This window comes from Mchenga conophoros, linkage group LG4, assembly GCF_057382185.1.
Source record: "Mchenga conophoros isolate Kocher_MC1m ecotype Shallow Benthic linkage group LG4, M_conophoros_male_GT1.1, whole genome shotgun sequence".
NCBI classification, from domain to species: Eukaryota; Metazoa; Chordata; class Actinopteri; order Cichliformes; family Cichlidae; genus Mchenga; species Mchenga conophoros.
The window spans coordinates 33,122,548-33,149,226 of record NC_140529.1 but is presented as its reverse complement, the minus strand read 5'-3'; the positions used below and the strand labels follow the sequence as shown (position 1 = coordinate 33,149,226).

The 26,679-nt window shown below is 40.3% G+C and overlaps 1 protein-coding gene across 4 annotated transcripts in view; it reads left to right on the top strand.

Moving 5' to 3' along the window:
- The window catches only part of asic2 (acid-sensing (proton-gated) ion channel 2), a 445,366-nt gene that overhangs the window by 399,833 nt on the left and 18,854 nt on the right, over positions 1–26,679 (top strand). For 3 of the 4 annotated variants that reach the window (XM_085271939.1, XM_085271940.1, XM_085271937.1), the window contains 2 exons: positions 11,373–11,523; positions 25,861–25,988. In XM_085271939.1, the coding sequence (XP_085128065.1) occupies positions 11,373–11,523; positions 25,861–25,988 (279 nt within the window). The remainder of the gene's footprint in view (positions 1–11,372; positions 11,524–25,860; positions 25,989–26,679) is intronic. The other variant, XM_085271938.1, reaches the window with a different exon arrangement.

Below are 26,679 nucleotides of genomic sequence, written 5' to 3'. Positions count from 1 at the left end.
GTTTCCTTGTTGTTCGCTGCACCTTTTCCCTTCTCTCCAAAAGCATAAATATCCTGCTAGCAGCCCTGCAATCCTTTGTGTCCTATCTCTGCCCTGCCTCACTTATGTGCTGCCTTGTAAAATAAAATATTATAGACTGCCATGGTAAAATGACATTAGGGTGCAATGATAAATGTGTAGCATAAAGCTCCGAACATGTCACATAAATGACAGAATTTGTTTAATGTGATATGAAATATGCTTAGGATGCAAGGGTGTTTAAGTTCCTTCGGGAAGCTGGCTTGGCATGCAAGTAGTAGAGTTGCGTGCATAAAGTCATAATGATGAGTGAGGCAACTGTGTGCATGTGTGTGTGTGTGCTTAAACCCCTCCTTTCTCGTGCTCAGTGCCAACCCTGTCGCTAACGCAGCAGCCCTCTGCATTATTTATCCCCACAGCAGTACAACCACTTTTACTGCTGCCACACAGCGGAGAAAGTGCACACCTTGCAAGACCTTTTTTATAAACTTCACTCCTTTCTTCCTCTCCCAGTAAGCCATAAGGATAAAGCACCTTTTTCCTTCATCTCTCCTTCTACCCTCGAGCTCCCTTTATGCTTTGTTTTTATCATAAAACGCCATCTAAATTCACTTATAATGGATATTGATTTGTCAAACAATAACAGCAGATCATTATAGACAGTTTGTGCAAAAGCTCCATAACCTTGAAAGTTGGAGGTGCTTCATGAGAGCTGATTAAACTGGTTGGCTGACTCTTGTGCTTAACATTTCAATTTACTCTTCGGTGCTTTTCACTTTATATTCCACCTGCCAGCAAAGCAAATGGGACGAATAAGAAAAGTGTCTTATTGCCTCCTTATACTGTAATGGAAAAATAAAAGAGGGTTGACAGTGGAATGTCATCCTAACTAAATAAATAAATAACAATGAATACAGCTCTTCCTTCCTTAGTTTTGTGGAAGGGAATTTCATAGTAAAGCTGCATAAACAATACAACTGACAGAAAAGTAATAGCAAAGTCAGCATCCAATAGCTGATGAATAAGCACTTCAGGAAGCTACATCCAATCTCAAACAGACCATAATATTACAAATGCAAAGGAGTCATCATCTGGTCTTTCTGTTTATCGATTTTCAACAGAAAATGGCTCGTCTGCATCACAGAATCTATTCAAATAATGGAAAAAAGCCTTGAGCAAGGGCCAGCATAGGTAATATGGCAAAACACTTACTTTTAGTAGATAGCTTTGCTGTGTCACTTATGCTAAAAGTAAGATATTTAAATATTGCAGGTTCACCTCAGGGTATGTTGATAGTTTGGACACCACGTGGGCAGAAGCAGATAAGAAAGAAGCCAATGGCATTAGAGCAAAAAAGAAGAAAACTGAACATATTCTTTTTACAGCGTAAATGTGCCATTTTCCTTTTCTTTTTTTTTTTTGACTTGGCATCGTGTCAGCAAGCCATTTGCAAAGCTGAGATAACAAAATAGAATTGTATGGAAGAAAAGAAGATGAATTTAGACTAGAAGGGGTGTGTGACAGTCCAACATGAGGAGCAGCCACTTGACTTCAGTCAAGGTCACAAATTTAAAGACACCCCTCCAGCCAGAATTTCTCAAGTACAATGTTTTACCTGCATATACTGTGACTTTATGCAATCCTGTAACAGCCTGTATGTAAAGCATGAAACTACTTAAAACACCACCACTATGGTATGAGCTCTGCTGCTTAAAAAATAGTAGAGACAGTGGTTGTGATAGAACTGCTGTATTGGTATTCATTATATTCCACTGGCATACCTGATCAACTTGTCGATGCTATGAATGCATATTTACTAGGCTCTGCATTACACAGGAGCATGTTTAAGAGTGTAATGTGTTGGTGGTTAGTGTTAACAAGTGACCTTTCATCATGACAGGAATAGACACTAATGGCCATGTCATCTTTGGCTTCTTCTCTGTGGGAGGCGTTGCACTGCAAATAGGCAAGGTCATGCCATGTTTGCAGCTCTGGTCTTCCAGACATTCACACTTGCAGCTGTGAATACTAATGAGATGTGTTGTGCTGGTCAAAAGGCATTTTAATTGGCAGCCCAAATGTGCGCGCTCTCACTCACAGGTTGGCTCTCAGACCTCTGGCTTGAATAGAGGAAAAACTAATGCGATATCAGCAGCAACTGAGATCAACTGAGCACTGACAATTTGTACACTACACTGACTCGTGTAAGTGTAGCAGAAGCAACGCAGGGTATAAAGTTAAACTAGCATTCATTATTTTTAATGCAGTTCCTCTAAATGTATTACATGAACACAGTTTAAACAACACTAAGTAAAAAAACATTAATTAATTTTTCATGTGCATCCAAATCTGCCGATATAGAAGCTTCAACATTATATGTAGTAAACTGAGACATTTCCATATTAAATATTACATGTGATCAATAATGATACTAGATGTTCGGGATAAATAAAAATCTTTGATAAAACAGTATTGCACACTAACTACATCAAACATGCTTTGATATCACTGATGGCATGCTGTGTAGTCTTGTGTTGTTTTGCCTTTGTTTCTCACCTGTCTGGTTTGCATTTTAAAGCACAAGTCTGCAAATATGTCTATAATGTGTCTATGCAGGGACATAGATATTCCCAGGTAGCTGGAAAAGATGAGAGACCAGAAAAACAGTGGGGAAAAACGGCGTGATCGCTTTGATTTTGTGCAAAAACCTATTGTTTTGCAAAGACGACAGCTAGTCAGACATGCCTCAATCATCAGCATAAATGATTACAGCACTATACAGAAGTCACTGATTGCAAAAGCAATGACCAATGCATCGATTTTAACTCTGCTGCTGCTCCGTGTACTAAAATGGCCCATTTATAATCATGACATGTTCGACAAAATCAGCCTACACGTACACATGTATCAAAAACTATGATTGTGCGGTGAATATCCCATTCAGATCTGTAACAGCTGCAGAGTCGTAAACTGAATGCGCTGCATTGCTAGCGTTGGCTTCTTTTCTCTGTCTTATACGTGTCTTGCTTAAAGGGGCGTGGTCAGCTGGAGTTCCCGTTCCATTCAAAACTACAAACACTGAAACAGATCGTTTGGAACAGAGCTAAGAATCTGGTGTATGCAAGCACAATACAAAAACACATCTGCAGGGTAATCCCATCTGAAACTTGAAGTACACTTTCTGGGAATGTGTGAGGCTTTCAAGTTAAATATGTGAGCGTTGACGTAATATTTGCCAAAGGACCCTTGTGCAAGATACAGAACTCCAAGTTGCTCTGTGATGTGTTAACCCTATATTAAAACTGTTAATAAATTAAGACTATCTCGACTGGCACCAACCTTGGAAAAGGTGTCATTGCCATGCTCATTACAGACAGCTTTCTCCAAAGAGCAACTGTGACAAACTTCCGAAAGCAGCGATAGTTAATAATTGATCTACTTGCCTTTTCACTGTTGCTAATTAAATGTTAAATGAGAACTGATAATCCTATTCTCCTTAAGACATTTGTCATGCAGAGCAATGGTTTCTGTGCTATTTTACATTTCTGGTTTCTAGACAGGTTTGAGAAGTCATTACCTTCGACCATGTGACATCTCTGCTTGAAGTGGCAGTTCAGCGAGGAAGTGACAAAGACGGGGGACATGCAGGCAGGGTCAGTAGCGAGGATTTGCAAAATAACAGAACCCCTCTGTCAAGGATTTGTCAGGGTCTTTGTCATCAAGTGGCTGAAGAGGAGCCTTTCTGTCTGGTTGAGGTCTAATGAGATGTTGACCCGACCCTGGTCCTGTCTGTCAAACATCATCAGTCTTGACAAAAAGAGGCAAAGAAGGGCAAGCAGTGTCCCCCTGAATGCAATTCGCTCCTATAAAAAAATCCAGAGATAGAGATGTTGACAATCAGGCAACAACTGCATTTTTTAAAGAAAATATTCAGTTCAAACTGTGCTTTCGTCACTTGCACACACAAATGTGTATCGGAATAGCAAATAACTGTTGGGTAATTACACTTAATGGTACAGGCCCCCACCAATTAGCTAGTGAGGGTTAAATGGAACACTTCAGTCTCTGGAGGGTTTAGACAGCTGCGTAAATGAAGTTCATCTGAGGCATCATTAGAAAATGCTTTCATTCAGGAAAAATGGTGGTGATGTGATGCATGTCAACACACGGTTTCTGCTAATGAAACCAAGTTCATTGCTGTGAAGTTGTCTCGGAGCTGACTGGTATAGCGATTATCCCGGCTTTACCAAGACGTTCGCACTAGCGCAGAACGATACCTGAAAAACCCTGACGCATCTTGTACCTGCAAATGAAGAATGATAGTGCCATGAATATTTATCTGCTGTCCTCGTCACAATGCTCCAGGGATTTTCTCTGTCATTTGTTTCGTGCACATACATATGCGTCTAGAGCACCTCTGTTTTGCAGAGGTGAATGAACCTCTAATGTGGTACTTCATATTCTTCCGAAGCGCACCACCTCTTTGGCAGTGTGGCATCAGGTAGTCGATCAATCATGTCTGTAAACCATCCATGAGAGGGCCAGTGTCAATAAAGGAGGAGGAGCATGAAATGAAAAACCCATCTCAAAAACACAGCAGCAGTGAAAAACCAACTATTACCCATGCACTTTAACCCCCCCCCCCCCCCCTTTTTTTTACAGCAACATAAAATATCAACATCAGACCCTCAAAACTGAAGATTTAGGTTCTCAGCTCTGAATTTTTAACCAGTCCTGAATAGGGAGCGCTGTTTGTGTGGGAGAGGCTGTGGTTAATAATAACTCCAACCAATAGTAACAACCTTGTTAACCCATAATAATGCGCAGTCAAAAAATAATATGGTACTTTTTAGTAAGAGGCATGAATCCCACATTTTTGTCTGCTGAATTGCCTCTTGAGGAGTCACAATCAACATTTCTCCCTCCATCGACATTGAGGAGACAGCTGCTTTTAACAAATCCCCTCTTAAAATAAAAGGAGAGAGGGTTGAGATGAAAAATGTTCCCATTTTTACGTGTTATTGATCAATATGAAACAGCTGTGGAACCGTAGAGTTAGACACACCTATGTATACCTGGGTATGCTACCATATACTTCAGTCTTTACAGTAATGTATGTTCAATACTACATTTGTCATAATTTGGCTGTGTGAAAGCAGGGAAGGACCCAAACGCAGACTTCTCAGAGTAAAGTAAACTGAAAAACAGTGCTTTATTTGCTAAATGGCAAAATAGTACAAAACTATACTGGGAATAAATAAGAAAACAAAACATACGGATAAGGACGCAGAGAAACACACAACTATGAGTGAGATCGCGACACTGGAAAGACGAATACAAAGGGCTTAAATGACGAGGGAACAGGAAACACATGGGGAACACAACTGGGTCAAATTACACTCAACGAGACAGAGGACATAAAGCTAAACATAACACACGAGACGAGGTACCTTCAAAGTAAGAGAAGCAAAGCAAAACATGGCGCACACACACAGGAGACTACTAAATCAAAACAGGAAGTAATGGGAACAAACACACAGAGGCGCAGACAGACCCAGAGGCACGATCTGATATCGTCGTGTTGGTGTTGTTCCCAGATCTACATAGTAAATGTTGTTCCAGGATCAACATTGCAAGTGACCAATCAGAATGTTGTGACGTCATACTTTTGCGACTTTGGGAAAAACTGCCATAAAACAAAAAACTGTTCTTAAGCTGCGAGAAACCGCCTTTGTCCGCCGATCAACGGACCCTGACCCTAACCCTTTAATAAACGCTAAGCAGAATTGATATTGTCCTTGCAACATTGGAATTTCATAAATGCACGAATGGCTTGGCGTGCCAAAGAATAACGTCACAAGAATGTGATTGGTCACTTGCAATGTTGATCCTGGAACAACATTTACTATGTTGTTCCAGGAATAACACCAACACGACGATATCAGATCATCCGACACAGAGACATGACTGACTGGGGAAACATGGATAAGCATGGCAGGCAGGGGGAAACAGAATGAAACATGAGGAGGAAACAAGACACAAGAACTCACACAACCTATATAAACACAGACACACAGAGAAAGACACCGAGGGCAAAGACACAAGAAGAAAATACTAAAAAAAATTAAGGAACTAAACAGGGAATATAAGAAACTAACAGCAGAATAACTAAAGACTACTAATGAACCAGAACACAACCCATAATACAAAATACCACAAGAATACAAGAAAACACAAACTGCTGGACCAAAAGGACCCAGAACCATGAAATTTTACTGTTTCAGCCACTGATGTTAATAAAGTCCCTACAAGGTGTTTAAACTATCTCTCAGGTTTTGAAGGTCAGCGTTAGGAAGTATGGGGTAACATTATCTGTGTCTGAGTGTTATCTGGAGATTTGCATATGACCATAGATTTCAGCTGATAATCAAAAGGATTCTCATTATCTCGACCGTTTACAAATTGTGAGCAAATATCAGTGTGGGAGTTAGAACACTAAACTCTTGAGGATTCGCTGTGATGTAAAAATCAAGTGGCACTCGTATAATATGTGTGATGTTGCTCACTTATAACAAGATTAGGGCTTGTTAGCAAACCCAGTTCAACCACAACCTGCTTTATGGCCTCTGCTCATTTTTGTTTTACTCATCTGCAGCTTTTTCATGGGCAGCTTGTAACGGCACAAAGAGAGTGTGGGAACATCATAACAAGCACCCTCTTTTCCACTTTACACCTTTATTAGAAAAGCATTTTCACAATATAAGCAGGTGTAAGTTACAAAGTTAAACCAGTGTACTTTATTAAAGTAGCCCATTATTATAGCTTATATTGTTCTGGGTTTGCCAATACTATTTGAGACAAGTGTTTAATATTTAAGGCTTTGTTACAGTTTTAAAGACTGCAGTCAGTGGTGCTGTTGCATTGTACTAAATCACAGTGTGAGGTGTTTGTGATATTGATGGGTATATTTTTTATTTTGCTGATTAGGGTTCAGGGAACAGTGGTGCTCCTGATTTATTAAACTGTTTCATTCTGTCACTTCCTTTCAATCAGCTTCGAAGTTGATGGTTGTTACAGTGATTGCTATTCATCACATCAAATCGATCATTGCTTGTGTTACACACAAACTAACACACATTGTTACTCAAATAAGCTGCAATTTTAACTCAGCCTATTACTCATAAATGCCTTGTAGCCATTAGTTGGTTTTTGATGAACGGGAGGGGGCACAGAGAGATATTAGTGAAGGGCGAAGCTGTTGTCCACATACAGTAATTAGGAATGTGACTTTGTTTTGTTTATTCTCCCTCCCTGTGCACACACACATGAAAGGAGTAAAAAGTTTGTGAGACATATTCTCTGAAGCCCTGTTCAAGTCCAGGCCGAACGCTCTCTGCTTTTAAGTGATTATGTAGAACATTGCCTTTGGATTCGTGCGTGTTGCGTGTTTCTGTGGGCTCTGCTATATTTTTGGCTTTAGCAAATTAGAGCTGTGAACAACTGTCCTGTAGAAAGAAAGGTAGATGATGTGGAAATGAGGGGAAGTGCCCCTCTAGCAGGATGTGTTTAATGCCAAGGCTGACCTTCACGTAGACGTATTAAACAACAACGCTTTAACTGTCAGTGTTGTGTTTCTGTGTGTGCACTATGGAAAAAAAATACAATTTGACCAAACACTGCGCACAAAAAAACAGCTTAAAAATAATGAAAACGAGATGCTTAATTATTTAGTTTTGTTTATATTTATTCCAGGACAAACCTCTGCATTTCAGTCAGGATTGTTGCATGTTCATTCTCATTCCTTGTGCAGTTTTCCTTATTGTGATCAAGATTTTCCAATTTTTTCCCCCTATTCTCACAGGTTTGCTATAGATTGTGTATGGTGTATATATGATACTGCTTCCTAAAGCCTTGAACATACTGGAAGTGGATTGTGGTGATGTTGCAACCAAAGTTTATAGAAAGTGAATAATATTTGCCGACTTCAAGTGACTACAGGCGAAATAACTGCTGCCAATGCAAAGTGGGCAGGACCTGCAGTAAACTTTAAGGCGAGCACCTGAAGAAACTACTAAAGTAAAGAATACTGTTGATTGACATATAACCTCCTAGTAAAGACATTAGAGGGTCACCTAGGCAACCAGAGCTGAGAATATCACAAGTGGCAGATTCAAAGTGATACGCGGCAAGCAAATCACTTCCAGTGTGTACACGGCTTAGATGTACCCTCGATGCTTGAGTTCTCAATCACCTGAAAATGCTTTCCTGTGTCATTTTGGTCGGGGTGTTGCTGGGCAACCTTAGCTTCATACGCCACACAACATCTATATCTATCCTCTTGTCCTTGTCTCGTGTGGAGACAGATGCTTTGTTTTATATTAGTGTAGATTTTCTCATAATTCTTCATTTCCCGAGGGAAAATTTACACCTCCTCCGTGACATCCTCTTATAAGGCACAAATCCTTGTACTGTAGTGGAAAATGTTATATTTGATGAAATTCGGGCAACATACCCATTGAGCGGTCACTTCCAGCTCCATCACTCATAATAGCGTGTTTGTGTATGAATTTGTCATCTAATATTGTTGCCATTTTTGTGCTTTTGGTGTACTTCCTCTGACCCTCACCTCAGCAATCATAAGATAAGATAACCTTTATTAGTCCCACACGTGGGAAATTTGTTCAATCAACATTTTGCCTGTATAAAGCTCGGCAGCTAGAGCGTAAATATAAAAAAATCTGGTTTAACTGTTGATTCAGAAATCTATAAATACCACGTACTTCAGTATAAAGACTCCATCAACAAGGCCAAACAAAGCTTCTACTCTGGTATTATCAGTTCTTATGAGGGTACAAGGACTCTGTTTTCAGTTCTCAACAAGCTAATTCAACCCCCCAACGCTTTACCACCACACATCTATTCCTCTGAATCCTGCAACTCCTTGATGCTGTTCTGGACTACGAAAATCAATAAACATCCACCAGCAACTCAGATCAAATGTTGTGTCTACGCCCTCTCCAGAACCTTTTCTCCTTTTTGAGCCGTTTTCCACTTTTCATCTTCCTGATTTATCTGATATTTCCGAGTTCATATGTAAATCAAAGCCTGCCACATGTCATCTTGACCCCATGCCCACGGGGCTTGTGAAATCCTGCCTCTCTTCTTTACTCCCACTCATCTCTGCTATCATTCACTCTTCTCTCACCACCGGTATCGTTCCCTCCTTATTCAAGACTGCTCTAGTCACTCCTATACTGAAAAAAACCTTCTTTAGATCCTAACAACTTTAACAACCTCTGTCCGATTTCCAATTTAACCTTCATTTCTAAGATACTCGAAAAAGTGGTTGCACCTCAACTTCATTTACACCTGGTTAATAATAATAGTATCTACGAGAGATTTCAATCTGGTTTTCGCTCATGTCACAGTACAGAAACTGCTTTACTTAAAGTCACTAACGATCTTCTAATCGGAGCTGACTCTGGTCTTCTCACCATTCTCGTCCTTTTAGATCTGAGTTCAGCCTTTGACACCATTTCTCACTCTGTACTTCTAAGCAGACTTTCCTCTCTCGGCATCTCTGACACACCCCTCGCCTGGTTTCAATCATATCTCCTCGACCGTTCCCAGTTTATTCAACTATCATCCCACTCTCGTCTATTCCCCATCTCCTCTGGTGTACCTCAAGGCTCAGTTTTAGGCCCTCTTCTCTTCATGATATACATCCTCCCTCTAGGTACCATTTTCCGCAAATTTGATCTTCAGTTTCACTGTTTTGCTGATGACACCCAGTTATATCTATCTTGCAAACCTGATTCCTCCCTCCCACCTTCCTCCCTTTCAGAATGTCTAACTGAGTTAAAATCCTGGTTTAGCTCTAATTTTCTAAAGCTCAATGAGGATAAAACTGAGATCCTCCTTATTGGCACCAAATCCAACCTTTTGAAGGCGAACCATTTCTCACTCACCATCGATAACTCCACAGTTTTCCCTTCTCCTCAGGTTAAGAGCCTTGGTGTCATCCTAGACAGTTCACTTTCCTATAAATCTCACATCAATAATCTCACCCGTTCTGCCTACATCCATCTACGCAACATTAACAGATTGCTTCCTTCTCTTTCCACCCAGTCTACGTCCATTCTTGTCCACAGTCTTGTTACCTCCCGTATTGACTACTGCAATTCTCTTCTGCATGGTCTCCCCCAAAAATCCCTCCATAAGCTTCAACTGGTTCAGAACTCTGCTGCTCGCATTATCACCAGAACCCCCTCCTACCAGCACATCACCCCTGTTCTTCAGGAACTTCACTGGCTCCCTGTGAAATTCCGGATAATATTCAAACTTCTTCTGCTCACCTTCAAGGCCCTTCATAACCTCGCTCCTCCTTACCTTTCTGACCTGTTAACCACTACCTGTTCTGCCCGTTCACTTTGATCTTCTTCTTCTATCCAGCTTGCTGTACCTTCCTTCCGCCTCACCACCATGGGAAGCAGAGCTTTCAGCTGCTCTGCTCCCAGGCTGTGGAGCTCTCTGCCCCCAAAAGTGTTTTATCCTACTGTAAAGTGTCCTTGGGTGACTTGAAAGGCCCTCATAAGTAAAATTTATTATTATTATTATTATTATTATAATGTTTGATACCGAGCAATTTTTTGATTTTAAACATAGTGTTTGAATAAAAACAGGAACTGATAGAAGTTCAGCAGCACAATATTTTATCATTTAGACGCACCAAACTGCAAACAATAATAGTATTTTACCAAAAGCAATATAGATGCTGTCAAACCATATCCATCTGAAAATCCAAAGGAAAGCACAAAAGCAGAAATGTATTATTAATTCCACTGCTTATTCCCTAGCGCAGTGAATGTAGCACCTGTTGTATTCCACCTTGTGTAAGCAAAGGTGATTTACACTTACACTGGTTCATGTTCATAAAAGCAGCCGTGGAACATGTTTACGTGCACGTGCAAAATGACAACATGTCACAGTAGACCGACTTGCTCCAAATAGGGAGATAATGTGCACAGATGTGTAGTGACAGTGTCATAACTGTGCATATCATAAGAGGGAGAACCAAGCTGAAACCTTTATAGATTCATATTGAAATACATAATAATTGACAACTCAGAGGGAAACATTAGGCTCATGAAAAATCGAATCGCAGCTCGTTATCATTCTATAGATATATATTTAATTGCTAAATTGATGCCTTTGGTGTGAAATAAATCCACTTTTAAATTAGACCCTTCGGTTTGCCGCCAAATGTCTCTACTTCAGTGATATTTTTATAGTCTGAGGTCTCTGTATCATCATCAATAAATCGTAAGTCATCACTTCTCTCTGTCTTCGCTTAGGTGTTCACCAGATATGGGAAGTGCTATATGTTCAACGCAGCAGAGGAGGGGAAGACGCTGCGCACCACCATGAAGGGAGGGACTGGAAATGGCCTGGAGATCATGCTCGACATCCAGCAAGATGAATACCTGCCTGTATGGGGTGACACAGGTAGGCCTGGAAACATGCTCACCATGATGTTCAAAAATAAGTTCATTACTGATTGATTTCCCTTTCAGTACCAGGTTAAAAACAAGACCACTATAGTTAAACGGGGCGATTTCAAATGAAGGATTCATTTTGTTCTCTGCTTTTTTTCTTCACTTGTAGCTTTTTGCTTGATTATATCAGAATCAGAATCAGAATACTTTATTGATCCCTGGGGGAAATTATTTTTTGTTACAGTGCTCCATTTTAAACCAACAACAATATGATCCATGCAACAGCAATATTTAGTTACTTTGACTGATTTGTACCTCTTTCCTTGATGTGATTGCATCCAGGATGCCGTATGAACTCGTGCAACACTTGCACTTTAGATTCATCCACCTATGAGTCAGTCATTCCTGGTTTTGGTAAAAGCTTGTTTTCGTGTTCTTTTTTTCAATACCTCAAAAACTGTGTTGTTCTAAGCTTCAGCGTTAGCATGCAATATTTCATAAAATGCATTTTACACTGCTTACAAAACATTATTCTATTCCACTCAAACAAGTGGATTTCTTGAGAGTCCACTTGTTTCAGTCAACTCTCAAAGTTATTTCTTTCTTTCCATCGTTTATTTATTTGTCTGTCTGTGTTATGGGGATATTTTAACTGATCTCTTGCAAAGTGAATTTCAGATGGTAAAAATCATTGCAATGTTTAAAAAGCTATTTCCCTAGTTGTAGCCCAAACTGATCCTTTGGGCTGATGGTATTTTTTTTTATTCACTTTATTTACTTTAGACATAATAAATAAAAAAGCAATTTGTGTTTGTTTTTTTTTTGTTTCTCCTGATGAAATCTCTTTAGGGACAGATTCATACCGAAAAATTCCAAATCAAAGTTTTAGAAAACTGAATGTGAAATTTTAAAATGCATGAGATGACAGTCATCAGTTTTTTTTTAATCCAAACAACTATAAATCTCTTCTTGTTTATACTTGTAAATCAGATGAAAAATGTTATTACCATTCCTGTCTTTTTAAAAAGTAAAAAGTATTGCACTGTATTGAGCTCAATACCCAAGGATTTAATTGAATAGAAGACTTATTTATATAGCTTTTCTAGCCCACATCAAGCACTTCTTGTTGCACGACTGCTGTTGTATTCTCTTTGAGAAAGGCTCTAAGCAAATTTCTCAGGATATTTTCATTTGATGCATCTTCATTTATGCCCAACTGTGGGCATATTTTTCCTTTCAGAATGTAGACGTCTTACAGATCATAATACATATTCAAACTCTTTTCAACTCAAACACTAAAATAGTGGAGCTTTAAATTATCCTATTTAGTGAGATACATGTAAATATCTTATTTTTGATGCAGGGTGACTGTTTAAGGGAGGCTTGTTTTGTAAGCAGTGCCATATTGTAGCACATTGAATGACCAGCTCACGGCTAAAACAAGTGGAAGGGTAGACAGGGGAGTTCACAGCAGCTAGCCAAGCAATGCACAGCTCTGCAGATGGGCATTAGTTTTGGATATTAAAAAACTATCATCAGAAACTCCACGTCCTCTTACTCCTTATCTCGTTCTATTTACACTGGGTTTTGTAGGATTCCACCCAAACCTCCTTTAGGTTTTAATTCAGTTTGAACATGCTGTACTTCTGCCACCACCCTGACAGCATGTGGAACTCCTTCTCCCAGCAGGCTCCAGTTTTCAGTGCCCTTGTTTATCCCCTTGTGGTTTAATTAGCCTGGATGCACTGAGTCAGCCTCAGCATGGAGCATGCTGCTTCCTCAACTGAGCCAGGTCTCTGTGCTGTCCAGACATGATGGCAACATGCTGCACAGGCCCTAATTCCACATCTCCTCCCACCAGTTATCTTTTTCTCCATCCAGACAACCCACCTTCTTTCCTCCCATGGCTTCCTCTACTGTCCATCATCCAGAAGTGCAGCAGTTGGGTCTCTGGGGTTCTATTAGCACACTACAGTATCCAGGATGCTGCAGGGCAACCATGATAGTCCTCACTTTATCATGACGGACAAACATCGCAAGAAATGTGTTTCATTCTTTGAAAAATGAACAAGACAGATATAACTTTGAGAGGTGGGAGAAAACAGATGGCCTGTTGCCTGGAAACGCAGCTTTCTTCTCGCCATGTTACTGACCAAACTGCTCAGTGAAGGAAATCATAAATGGACAGGATCTGTCTGTTTTTCCTATCCATACTGCTGCCTGCAAAATGAGTCCTCAGCCAGATTTTAAATAGTTAAATTCTCACCAGGAAATTAATTAGAGTAATTAGGACACCATTGTGGTTCATGATCAAGCATTTTTTGTTCTTTCCTCTTATATTCAGCAGGTAAAGTAAGTATGGATCACTGGTTTTCAAAGTAAATATATTTCTTAATATGCAGTTGACATGAAATTCTCACCAGATGTTGGTAACAACCCATCCAATCCACACATGGAAAGAAAATATCAAACCATAAATGTGGATAAATTCAGTTTTGTAACACAGGGAAAAAGTATTGAACATATGAAGAAGGGAGGTGCAGGAAGGCATGGAAGCTCATGACACCAGCTAAAATCTATCACTGATAGATTTTAGCTGGTGTGAAATCTATCAATGCTTACACTTAGTGCAAATTAATACCAGCTGGTTTAGTCCCACCTGATGGCATATAAAAAGGTGTCTCATTACCAAGGTGTCACACAAGAAACACATCAGGATGGATAAAACCAAGCTCACTCAAGACTTTTGCAACCTTATTGCTGCAAAACACGCTGATGGCATTGGTTACAGCAAGCATTTCTATTGAAGGTTCCAATGAGCACTGCTGGAGCCATAATCAGGAAGTGGAAAGAAGATCATTTCGCCATGAACCAGCCGTTAACGGTGGGCCAATCGCAAGATTTCAGGCAGAGGAGTGAAAAGATCAGATGACTAAATGCACTGAGTCGCAATGGCTGAGTGCATTTGAAGAAAAGGGATGTTGAAGCATGTTTGCTGAACAACAATTAGAAAGACCTGTGAAATACTGGGAAATATAGTCTGGTCCCAGGACCAGACCAAACACGAGCTCGTTGGATGCCATAATACAAGTCCATGTTTGGAGGTAAAAAGGCACCATATTTCCCCCCCAAAAACACCATACCAACAGTGAAGGTTAGAGGTGAAAACATTATGGTGTGGGGATGTTTATCACATGGCCCTGGCACACTTTATATATTTGAAGGAATCTTCTACCATCTACCAGGATGATGAAGATTAAATCAGGGTGGGTGATTCAGCAAGACAATGATCCCAAACACACAGCCAAGGAAACCGTGAATTGGTTTCAGAGCAAGAAAATAAGTCTGCAAGATTGGCCTGAACTGAATCTAATTGAAAGTCTTTGGAAAGAACTGAAGCTCACAGTTCATAGAAGGAGCCCACAGAACCTTCGGGATTTAAAGACTGCTTGTATGGAAGAATGGGCTAAAATCAGACCTGGACAATGCATGCCATTAGTTTTAACATATAGGACCTGTCTTGAAGCTGTCATTGCAACAAATGCTTGTGTACAAGGTGTTAAATACATTTCAGTAAGCGTGCTCAAAGCTTTTTCCCTGTGTCATTTCTTCTTATTACAAATAATTTATGGCTTGATTTTGTTGCATGTGTGGACTGGGTGGGCTGTTACCAACGTCTGGTGAGAATTTCATGTCAATAGAATCTTAAGAAATATATTTAGAAAGCTGATGACGTCATCAGTACTTATTTTACCTGCAGCTTAACTGCTGCTCGAAAGAGTTTCCACAGAAAACTGTTATATGGTGGGAGTTTTCAGCCAAGCTTTTTTATGTTTTTATTTTATACTGGATGGGGGCTTATAAGAACACATGCATAAGGACAAACTGCTTTTAGAAAGAAAACATGTGCAGGACGTTCTTTTAAGCAAGCCAGAAACTGAAGCACAGCCCAGTCAGAGCAAATCTGAGTGCCAGGACATCATCTTCTACTGGGTCATCTGATAAACATTTTACCCATCTAATTGGCAAATCTCATACAGAGTATGCTATTTAGGCTTGTTTGGCATGCATACAGTACCTGTACATCAGTGAGCAAATTTGTCAATGTAAGGAGGGAAGGAACTGGATTATTAAGTAAATATTTTTGCTTTGGCTGTTTTAAGAGCGCTCTAGTACTACATTAAACCTCTGAAAATTTCATAATACCTAGAGTTCATCCGTTTTTCCATTTAAAGTCAGCAAGCAGTCTTTATGCACTCAGCACCCTGTCCATTCAATAGCACAACAGTGTTTGTAGAATAATGAAAAGCTCCTCAGACACATTACAGGCAAAGTCGCAAACTGTGATGACACTGAAGTCCAGTCCTTTCTTATATCAGATATATTTGTGTTTTCATCATCATCACAGAGGATTGCTTTTAAGATAAAGTCAGCCCTTGTGTAAAAAAAATAGGCTGTTCTAAACAGCCAGTTGTATTGTGCTCTGGTTGAAGGGATGCAGATTGTAAGAGATTTGCAAAGAATCACAGAGTCAGGAGTTTCTGTCTTCTTCTGTTGTCTATTTTCCCTCTGTTTGCCATTCATCTTATCAGATTTTAGCTTCCATCATATGTGGCAAACAGGAAAGTGCAACCCAAACAAGCCTCAGAGTCCGCCGTTAAAATCGTGCCTTGTCTGTACATTTTCTGTCTGCCGTTAGGAAATGAAAGCGATGGTGAAAACACTGAGAAAGGGAGCAGGTTTTTTTTTTCCAGCAGCAGGTTAAGCCAAGTGCAAGTGGAATTGGAAAGTCCTTGATCCTTTTATCTTTACTTTTTGTATCTTTTCCTTTTGTGATGTCAGTGTGATGTTCTCATGTGCAATCTTTTGTGTGTGGGGTTTTTTTTCTTGGATATTTAGACTGCATCTTTGATTGAACTGTATTGTTTCTTAAATTGATGAGGGGAAAAAACACAAGGGATCAGTTTAATTTTTAATTAATCTGCCATCCAAATATTATGTTTAGTTGGGTATTTTTACAGGATTGTGGGTCAAAAAAATCTTTCTTCACATCTTAGCTACAGTAGCATAGGTGGCACATCTGAATGCTTTGCTCATTTGCTGCTTTTTGCTGTTTCATTCAGTCTGCTTGGAAACTATTATTACTCTTCATGTCAAGATTTTGCAAAGCCAGCATTTTAGCTCTGTATGATTTGTCTGTTGCTCAGATTTGTCTACAATGTTTCTATCTGAATATGAATTGAATTGATGTTGCTGTAGCTTTTTACAAAAAAATGCCAGACATAAGACTGAATACAGAATCCGGTTGAATTCATTTATGTTGAACAGAGAAGCCGAGTACTGAATGAACATAAACATAGATTGAGTATTCAAAAAATGTAGAGATGTTCAGTTCAGTTCAGTTCAGTTCATTTTTATTTCAAACATTTCAAACATGTGCCTTCACAATCATTACAAAATATCATTCCATTATTTGTTTGAAAAGGAGTAGGCAGAAGTATTTACTTATTTGTCCCTACCCCCTCAAGTTTTACCTCTCATTCATTTAATTTTTTTTTTTGTCTTAAATTAAACAAACAACATATGAAACATATAAACATATGAAGTAAAACAAAACATAACATACATAAATCAAAAACAAGAAATTAGCAAGCCCCACAACAGTATAGTTTCTTTCATATGAAAAATACAGAATGTGTATATTTGCAGATACACAAGTTATGGAAAAACAACAAACCAAAACAAAACAAAAAAACAAAAAAACAACCAAAAAAGAACCGCAACACCATTACCAGCAACATTACCATCCTGGGTTAAGGCCTCCATACCTTGGAGGGCCTGAGATGTCCCTAGAGAGGTGGCGTCTGATACCCGACCTGACATATAGACACAGTACATCCATTCCCACCCTCATGATCTCATATGCAATTACTCAGCGCTCACCCAACGTGGAGACAGACATAAATAGACACTGTACACACAATCACACTCCCCAAGCGTACTCTATACCCCAGGTCTAGGTACCCTTGCCCCTGGAGGGGGAAACTGCATCCAGACCCAGGTAGTGTTACCCTTTTCCCTGGGGTGGAGAGAAGCAGACCGCCCCGACTCCGCAGCAGCAGGGAGGCTCCACATTCCAGACCCCAATCGGACGGCCAACTCCTCCTCCCACACACATACATCAACTCCTTGATGTATGTGTGTTTTAAGGTGCATATAAAACCCAGGAGGGCATGGAGCTACTTGCCAGAGAGCAGCAGCGCATAGCCCCTCATGAAAGCCCTCAATGTCCATCCGACATTTGTGCTCCACTAGCTTCCTTATTTATTTATCCATCCATCCATCCATTCGCTTCCGCTTATCCTTTTCAGGGTCGCGGGGGGCGCTGGAGCCTATCCCAGCTGTCATAGGGCGAGAGGCAGGGTACACCCTGGACAGGTCGCCAGTCTGTCGCAGGGCCAACACACAGGGACAGACAACCATTCGCACTCTCATTGACTCGCACATTCACACCTAGTGGCAATTTGGATTATCCGATTAACCTATCCCCACAAGCTGCATGTCTTTGGACGGTGGGAGGAAGCCGGAGTACCCGGAAGGAACCCACGCAAACACGGGGAGAACATGCAAACTCCACACAGAAAGACCCTGGCCTGATGGTGGAATTGAACTCAGGACCTTCTTGCTGTGCGGCAACAGTGCTAACCACCGTGCCACCGTGCTGCCCTTATTTATTTATTTTAAAGATAAAACCTTATTGTAGTGGTTTACACATTTGTTTGGCAAGCAAAAGGTTGCTGGTTCATTTCCATTTAGAGATACAAATTCTCTTCTGGGTTGTGTCAGGAAAGGCAAATCAAACATGCGGAGCTACCCACTGTGACCACCCCTTGTGACAAGAGAGTAACCGAAAGTAGCTTCTTTTTTTAATTTATTTTTTTACAGGTCAGCTTTAAGGTGATTTTTTCCTTCTTTTTCCACTGAGCCATAGTCTCTGGTGGCTTTCTCCATGTTGCACCTTGAGGTAATTTTGTTTCCCTATAAAGAGAAATGGGGTCTTGGCAGTATTTCTGATTGCAAGCAGGCCTATCAGCAATTCAGAATGATTCTAAATTGCTAAATTATGCACTTTGGTAAAGATAAAAGTGTCAGGTTCACACATTGTAAGAATCTGATTGTAATTCTAGAAACAGCTCAATATAGTAATGAGTAAATGAGCCCCAACACAAGCATGTGCACGACTAGGTTAACATCCGCACTGTTTGCACACTACTTTATCATGTTCGGATTACCATCTGTCTCAGTAAGTATGTATTTACTGAAAAAAAAGGACACATTTAAATGTTGAAGTGATGCTTGATTAGAAGGAAAGAGAGGAAGAAATAGAGCTTATTTGTTTTCATCTGACGATCATACATTTTTTATTGGACCAAGAGGAATGCAAAAAGTCAAGATGATAATAAAAAGAAACAAGCACATCAAATATAAACTGTAGTCAGTCGCTAAGTGTAATACATGAGCATTAATAATAATAATAATAATGGATTGCATTTATATAGCGCTTTTCTAGGCACCCAAAGCGCTGTACAATTCCACTATTCATTCACTCTCACATTCACACACTGGTGGAGGCAGCTACAGTTGCAGCCACAGCTGCCCTGAGGCAGACTGACAGAAGCGAGGCTGCCACATCGCGCCATCGGCCCCTCTGGTCAACACCAGTAGGCAGTAGGGTAAAGTGTCTTGCCCAAGGACACAACGACCAGGACAGAGAGAGCAGGGGGATGGAACCGGCAACCTTCTGGTTACAGATGAGCTTCCCAGTCCCCTGAGCCACGGTCGCCCCAAGACATTCACATGATTATACAGAGTTTATGAGTGAAGGCTTCTTATATTCACTTTCTTTTGAAATTTTTCTTCCGCTTGCCAGCTGCCAAGTCATTTTTGCTCTCCTACATTACACCCATAATACAGACCTTTTATAAAGCCTGACATGCCCAGTCCTCAATGTGACAAATCCTGTAGAAAGGTGAAATAGAGAGAGGAAGGTGATAGGCCGTGGTAGAACTTTTTCATCATATCTTTTACACACTATTCATGCACCCACAGTCTTGCATGCACAGATCAGTCGATCGTCTTCTTTTGCTTACTTCTCTGTTTGCCCATAGTGAGCTGAAACCTGAAGGGGAATGGAGGTGAAATCAGAACACCACCTGCATTTAAACAGTCAAACAAAGCAAGCAGGATTCAGGTTATGACTGTAGCTTTTGATAGCATCCTAAGTTAGTCCAGCCCTCTGACTGCACAGAGGGCAATATAAGTCAAATGAGTGTGACTGCAGTGATGAAATAGATGGTAACTGCAGATCTGTGATTCTGCTAAAGCTATGGTCATATGTAGCAAACATCATTATTCACGATCCCCTTGATCATCTTTTGATAAGGGAAGATGAACTGATGGGAGCACAAACAAGCACAGCCATTCCCATTTGCTCTGATCTCTTATGCTCACACATGCGCGCACATATGTACTACTAATAACACATTTTCAATCACAGCAAGAGATCATTGTTTCATGTGCTGCATCTTATTCTGTGTAAATTGATGTCTTGTTATGAGAGATAAAGGTCTCGAACAGTCTGATTCTAGTGTCTTACAACTAAGCAACATTCATTTGCAGGACAGTTAGCTTATTTGGTGTTCTTTATCATCATTTATTACCTTCATGCAGTTGCTCTTCACTGCTGGATTTGTTTCTATTAGCTATGTAATGCAAGACAACTGGGTGTGAATAAAAGCTAATGTAAAGTCAAGCTTTTTCCAGCTTGTCATTTGCGTGAATATGCTGCTTTTTGTAGGCAATGTGGGAAGTTAGTCTTTTTTTTTTTTGTCAGGAAAACACAAATCAGCACAAGTATGATGATTAGCTCTTTCCACATTTTATAGACCAACACGTTAACTGAAAAATCGTGGTTAATTGCTAATAAAAATACTGCCATGGCTTGATTCTGAGATATATATGTGTCTGCTTCTGCTACAATAACATTTTAATCCCCTGTTGGAATAAAATAAAATTGATAGTTGATATGTGAATACTCTGGAAAGGCGAGCTACCTGGTGAGTACTAGAACTGCTGTCTGTGACATCCTGTAGAGACTTTTGATTTGAAGGGAATCTCGGAAGAAATTATGCACACAGTTTGTTAGCTTCGCCTGATGGTGCAGCTGCTGCGATGGGCTACTAAGAGAGGAGCAGACACACTCCCGTGTAAAAAGATCAACCCGAACATGACCATCATTCACAGAGAGCCAGGTCGTTTTCTCATATTTATTAGCTGTCAAATGCGAAAGTCTGCTACTGATCTCAGTGAATGATCGGGTCTTGTCTGCCTGGAAATTTGCAGATTTGGGTAAAATAGGGTGACATGCTGCAGTTTCTGCTCTTCAGAAAAGCAGAAAAATCATCATCAAGTAGACTGTTTTATAACTCTGATATGGAGAGACAGCCTCATTCTTGAGGAAGATTGAGGCTGACTTGACAGTTTTCGAGAGGACAACACCCTCCATCAAGAGGATGAGCCACAGAAGGTCATTGCTGAAAAGGGTGGCTGTTCACAGAGAATGAAAACTTGACTGGAAGAGAAAAATGAAAATATTTAAAAGTCAGTTCAAGAACTTGGGAGAGCTTAACATGCTGTGGACTGCAGCTGGTGTCAGTGAATCAAGAGCCATCACATACCAGCGTCTTCAGGAAAGGGGCTACATCTGTCGCATTCTTAATATCAAGGGACTCCTGAACCAGAGATGACATCAAAACTAAGAAGAAAAAGAGCCGGACTGTTGCTCAGTGGTCCACTGTCCTCTTTTCAGATGAAAGTAAACTTCATTTAGCAATCAAATTCAAATTCAAATTCAAATTTTATTTGTCACGTACACAGTCATACACAGTACGATATGTAGTGAAATGCTTGGACAACTGCTCGTGACCTAAAGAAAACAAAAAAGGAAAAGGCTATGAATAAGATAGGAAATAAATATGAAAAATTAAAAAGGGTAAATTTAACTAGGAAGGAATAAAATATAAATTAAGGTTAAAAATGAAATAATTGTACAACACAAATTAGAATGAAGGGTAAATTTAACTGGGAAGAATAAGATAAAGATAAATATATAAATTAAAGTTGAAAATAAAATAACTGTACAACAAAATACACAATACACAATATAGAACTATATAAGAATGTATGAAGAAATATAAATATAAATAAATATATACACAATAACAGCAGCTGTACAAGTATTAACCGGAAATGAAGAATATAGTGACCAGTGTTGTGCAAAAAAACAATGTGTGCAAAAACAATGTCCAGAAAGTCCAGTGTGTGTGTAAGAACTGTATGTGTGGGTCAGTACTGTGTGGTGGTGTGATTGAGAGACCGTATCGCCTGCGGGAAGAAGCTCCTCCTCAGTCTCTCTGTGTTGGTCTTCAGGGAGCGGAATCGCTTTCCTGACCTCAACAGAGAGAACAGTCTGTTGTTGGGATGGCTGAGGTCCTTCACGATCTTCCTGGCCTTGGTCCAGCACCGCCTGCTGTAGATTGAGTGCAGGTCAGGGAGCTCGGAGTGGATGGTGCGCTCAGCTGACCGCACAACCCTCTGTAGAGCTCGTCTGTAGAGCTCGTCTCTCAATCAATATCCTAGAGTCTGGAGGAAGAGTGCAGAGGCCCTGAATCAGGGGTAATTGAAGTCCAGTGTGAAGTTTCCACAGTTTGTGATGCTTTTCGGTGCCATGCCATTTCCTGATGTTGGCAGTGGTTGGTCCACTAGATTTTATCCAGTCCAAAATCAACTTGGCCCTCTAACTGTGGCTCTTCATGCTTCCATCTGCTGACAAGCTTTTGAGAGGTGCAGATTTTCCAGCAAGACTTATCCCCTGCCCCAAGTACCAAAACTACCACTACTATACTGACCACATTATAACTGTGCTTTATTGGCCAGCCAACTCACCTGACCTGAACTACTGTTAAGAGGGAGATGAGTAAGCTGATCTCCTCCATTCCACTGCATGGAATGATTTTTAACAAAGGAGCCCTACTCAGTCTTCGAACGTATAACTGAACATATTTCCAAACACTGGACGAAAATAAAAACTTTTTAATGAATCTTAGGAAACATGATGTGAGCTATGCAGTCCTGTAAAGAGGACAGAAATAATGACTTTCACTATGACTTTATGTGTCTCACATTATTTTGTAGGAATTTTGGCCCAATTTATTTACAATGTCGCCTAAGTTCTTTGAGGTACATTCAGCTGTGTGTTGCATTGAGGTAACACTGAGTTACCCTCAAGAATTGGTCAAGCAGCAGCAGCATTCGCCTCCCTCCGATGGCGCCTCTGGAAGAAGAGGCCTCATCACCAAAATCCGCCTGTCACGCACACTGGTATTGCTCATTCTTCTCCATAGATCCGAGACCTGGGTCATCCTCAAGCATGACCTCAACAAGCTCGAGGTCTTCCAAACGCGTTGTTGGTGTCAGATTCTCCAAGTGTCCCTTAATGACTGTCTCAGCGATAGTGCAATATGTAGTCAATGTCACCAAAAGCCCTCGATGGAAGAGCTGGTCCAGAAGTGACGACTACAATGGTTTGGCCACATCTGCCGCATGCAAGCAACTATCGCCTGCCATATCGCCTTCTGCTGCAGCAGCGGCCCGCCCACTGGAGAATCAAGCATGACACGCCCAAGAAGACTCGGATCAAGCAAATTGAATGATCTTAAACAACGGTGTCTAATGTGCGAGTCCATCGTTGAACAAGATGGAAACCCTACGGCACTCACAGCGACGTATTGATTTCGTGGACAACCTAGCCTGCTGGCCAATTTTGTCTTTCCAGGCACAAAAGAAAAAACACTGAGTTGATCACTTTTTGTAGAGGTGCTCACACTTGCTGTTGATCAGTTAATCAAGTACATTTCATTAGCAGCACCTGACTGTCACTTATCCCCTTAATTGCTGTGGGAGGAGTAACATTATATTTAGTTTTTCACGGCACTGTATAGAACCCTATGGAAACTTTATTTTCCTCATTTCTGTAGCCCACAAAAAGAAAAATGAAGTAAAACAAACAATTGAAATATTTTGAAATATTTAATTTTGAAATATTTCATGAATATAAAAATTTACCCATTTTATGCAAAATTAGGGGAACCTGGAAAAAAAAATATATTATTGAGCTACTGCTTGCAGAAATACAATGTAAAAACTTGTTAAATGTCCCTTGGCAAAATAAAAACCAGCAGAGAATATATGCTGCAGTTATTGTTTATGCTGACAGCCTTTGTTTATTTGCTACTCATATAAATACAGTTTTGTCATATATATACGATTAAAAGACATTAGACAGCACACAGTCTCACAGGGTGACATACTCCTTTATTAAATAAAACAGCCAGCATAGTTAGTGTCAGTAGCTCAGGGATGAAATTCTTTGTTTACACTGTTAAGTGCTCATTTTAATGAAGGATTATGTCATCCAGTACAACAGAAGGGCTCTTTAATGGTTTTTAATTGTCTTTGGACAACAGTGGCTAATTATGTGCAGTCTTACAGTGCTAATGGGGCATTTGTTACAGCATTATAACAGTAATAGTATAAAAAAGACATATTTGGGTATTGTGTTTCTCTTTTAACAAGTCCCACTATAAATAACCATATAAAGACAAATATGCTACACTGAATAATTATTGTTCTGTGACATGTTCTTAAGCAGTGGGGTGAAAAAATAGTTAAAATTATGTAAAGTAATATCAACTAGCTGAAAAATTGTGAATCTATGATAGAGATGCTCATTAAAAAAAATGTAACTAGACAGACGAGATTTCTCGCATCACTGAATAGTCCAATCTCAGTATATGTGCAGGGGAGGCTTCGAGTTTTCACATTACACATGTTTGTGTTTCCTATTAGATCACACTAGGCTGTCAAGCTGTCAACATGCCAAACCGAAGATTAAAATTAAGCCCTGCAGTTTCCCACCTTGAGCAGATGAAACCATCGTGAAACTGAATTCGTGTTCAATGATATGCCAAATTTGGCTCAAGCATCAAGGGGGGGGAAAAAATCCCCAAAACTCCATATACACTTTTTGATTGACGCTATACTTTTAATCGTTCAGGTCAGAACCCTTGAAACAGCAACTGCAAGCGAGACCAGCTGCAAACCATGTCAATGTTTTTGTATTCTAATGCAAGCAAATCTCAGCAGCGTCCTCTGTGCTCATGTCCCCACATACTTTTGACCATATGGTATTTACAACATGCACAGATGTTGTGCTGCAGTTGCATGTAAATCACCCTAGTCCAGTGGAAATTTTGATGAGACATTAAATTTGTTAGCTACAGATAAGGCTGTCATCACAAAAGAGATGATCTATTCAAAAGACGTGAAAGATTCAACAGTGCACAGGATGAAGAACAACAACAATTCCTCCCCCACACATGAATACAGTGTCAGCATCTCTCATCTTGTTTTACATGCACACACCTCCCTGTACTTACTCTCTCAGAAACGTGGACTGATTATCTCTCTCATACAGCCAATGTTTCTTTCATACCCTTTTACACACAACTGATGCTCTCAAACACAGAGCAGGAAAAAAAGCACGTTTGAGCCCTTCATCTGTTGCTAAACGTGACTGCATCCACGCCGTCGTCATATCAGTCACTGCAGATGTTTGATTGATGAGTGGATCAGTGAGGGCTGATGCCGTTGTGCATCTGTGTGAGCAGTATGTCGATTTGCGAACGACTCCAGTATCTTGGCTGCCGAGCACCCCGAGGTGTCAGGCTGATCAGCTGGCAGGGGAATGCCGTGATTGAATGTCCAGGAGCAGGCGGCTGAATGTGAGGACACGGAGAGAGAACATTATCGATTTCTGCAAAAATCGCTCTCTCTTTGACCATAAATATTATGGCCCTTTTGGTGCTTGCTTCTGTGAGTGTGTGTGTGTGAGTGCATACAAGTGCTCTGAATAAAAGGATAATAGTCCTTTCAGCTACGGAGTCAGCACTGAACCTGTTTTACTGTCTCTATGATGTCACAACAAATCACATAGCACCTCTCAAGCGTGTTTATTATAATAAAGGCAATCCTACATCTATGGCTTTGACTCAAAATCCCTGAAATGCGTCACTGAACGATTGTTTCCAACATTAATTTTGCTTTTGAGTTCAAACAGCTTTCAAACAACTTACCTGAACCACTCAGAAAGCCAGCGACATTCAGAGCAAATTTCTGTTTATTAAGAGATTACATTAACTAACAGATCTCGCCGTTTCTTTTCTTCCAGAAGATACAGCCTTTGAGGCAGGTGTGCGGGTACAAATCCACAGCCAGGCAGAGCCTCCATTCATTCACGAACTGGGCTTCGGTGTGGCGCCTGGCTTCCAGACGTTTGTAGCAACACAGGAGCAGAGGGTAGGTGTCTCTCACTCTCTAACTACAGTTAATGGTTAGTTAAAATCTTCTCTCGTCTTTGTGCAGTTTTTCACTCCTTTTTCACATATAAAGCATATCTCACAGTGATAAATGGGACAAAAAAGTATGTGATAAAAAACCTGCCATAACAGGACTGTGAGATTTTCTGCAGGCGTGTGAGTGGATTTGTGTGGAAGCCCATGTGGGTCCCCGTAGTCTGAACTTTCAATTGGCCTCTGTGGTCTCTTGATGATTGTTGGCAGACAAATGATGAACTTCCCTCCATTTACTGGCTTTGACCTTTCTGGAAGAGAGGATCTTCACTCAGTCTCAGCCTTATTCAATCACACTGAAGCTTTCTCACATCACACATGGCCAGTTTTAAAGGCTGCAAGACTCACAGGCACAGCAGTTGTATATGATGTAAATAGCATTTTCAGCGTCACCATTCTCTTCTTCATAAAGTTGGGCTTTTTTCTGTTTTCTTGAGACCTGAGTTGATAAAACTCCACAAAAGGTGTTTCTACACTGCCAGAGTGAATATATTTCTACTTTAGCTCCTGTGAGCCTTGTCAGTTTACTGAGATTATTAGTTCTGTCTTTCACCTTTACCTTTTGTGGCTCTATGTCTTATTTCTTTTTCTTTCTGCCTACCTCCTTCTCCTTTCCTCTCTCACAGTGAGGCTTTTAG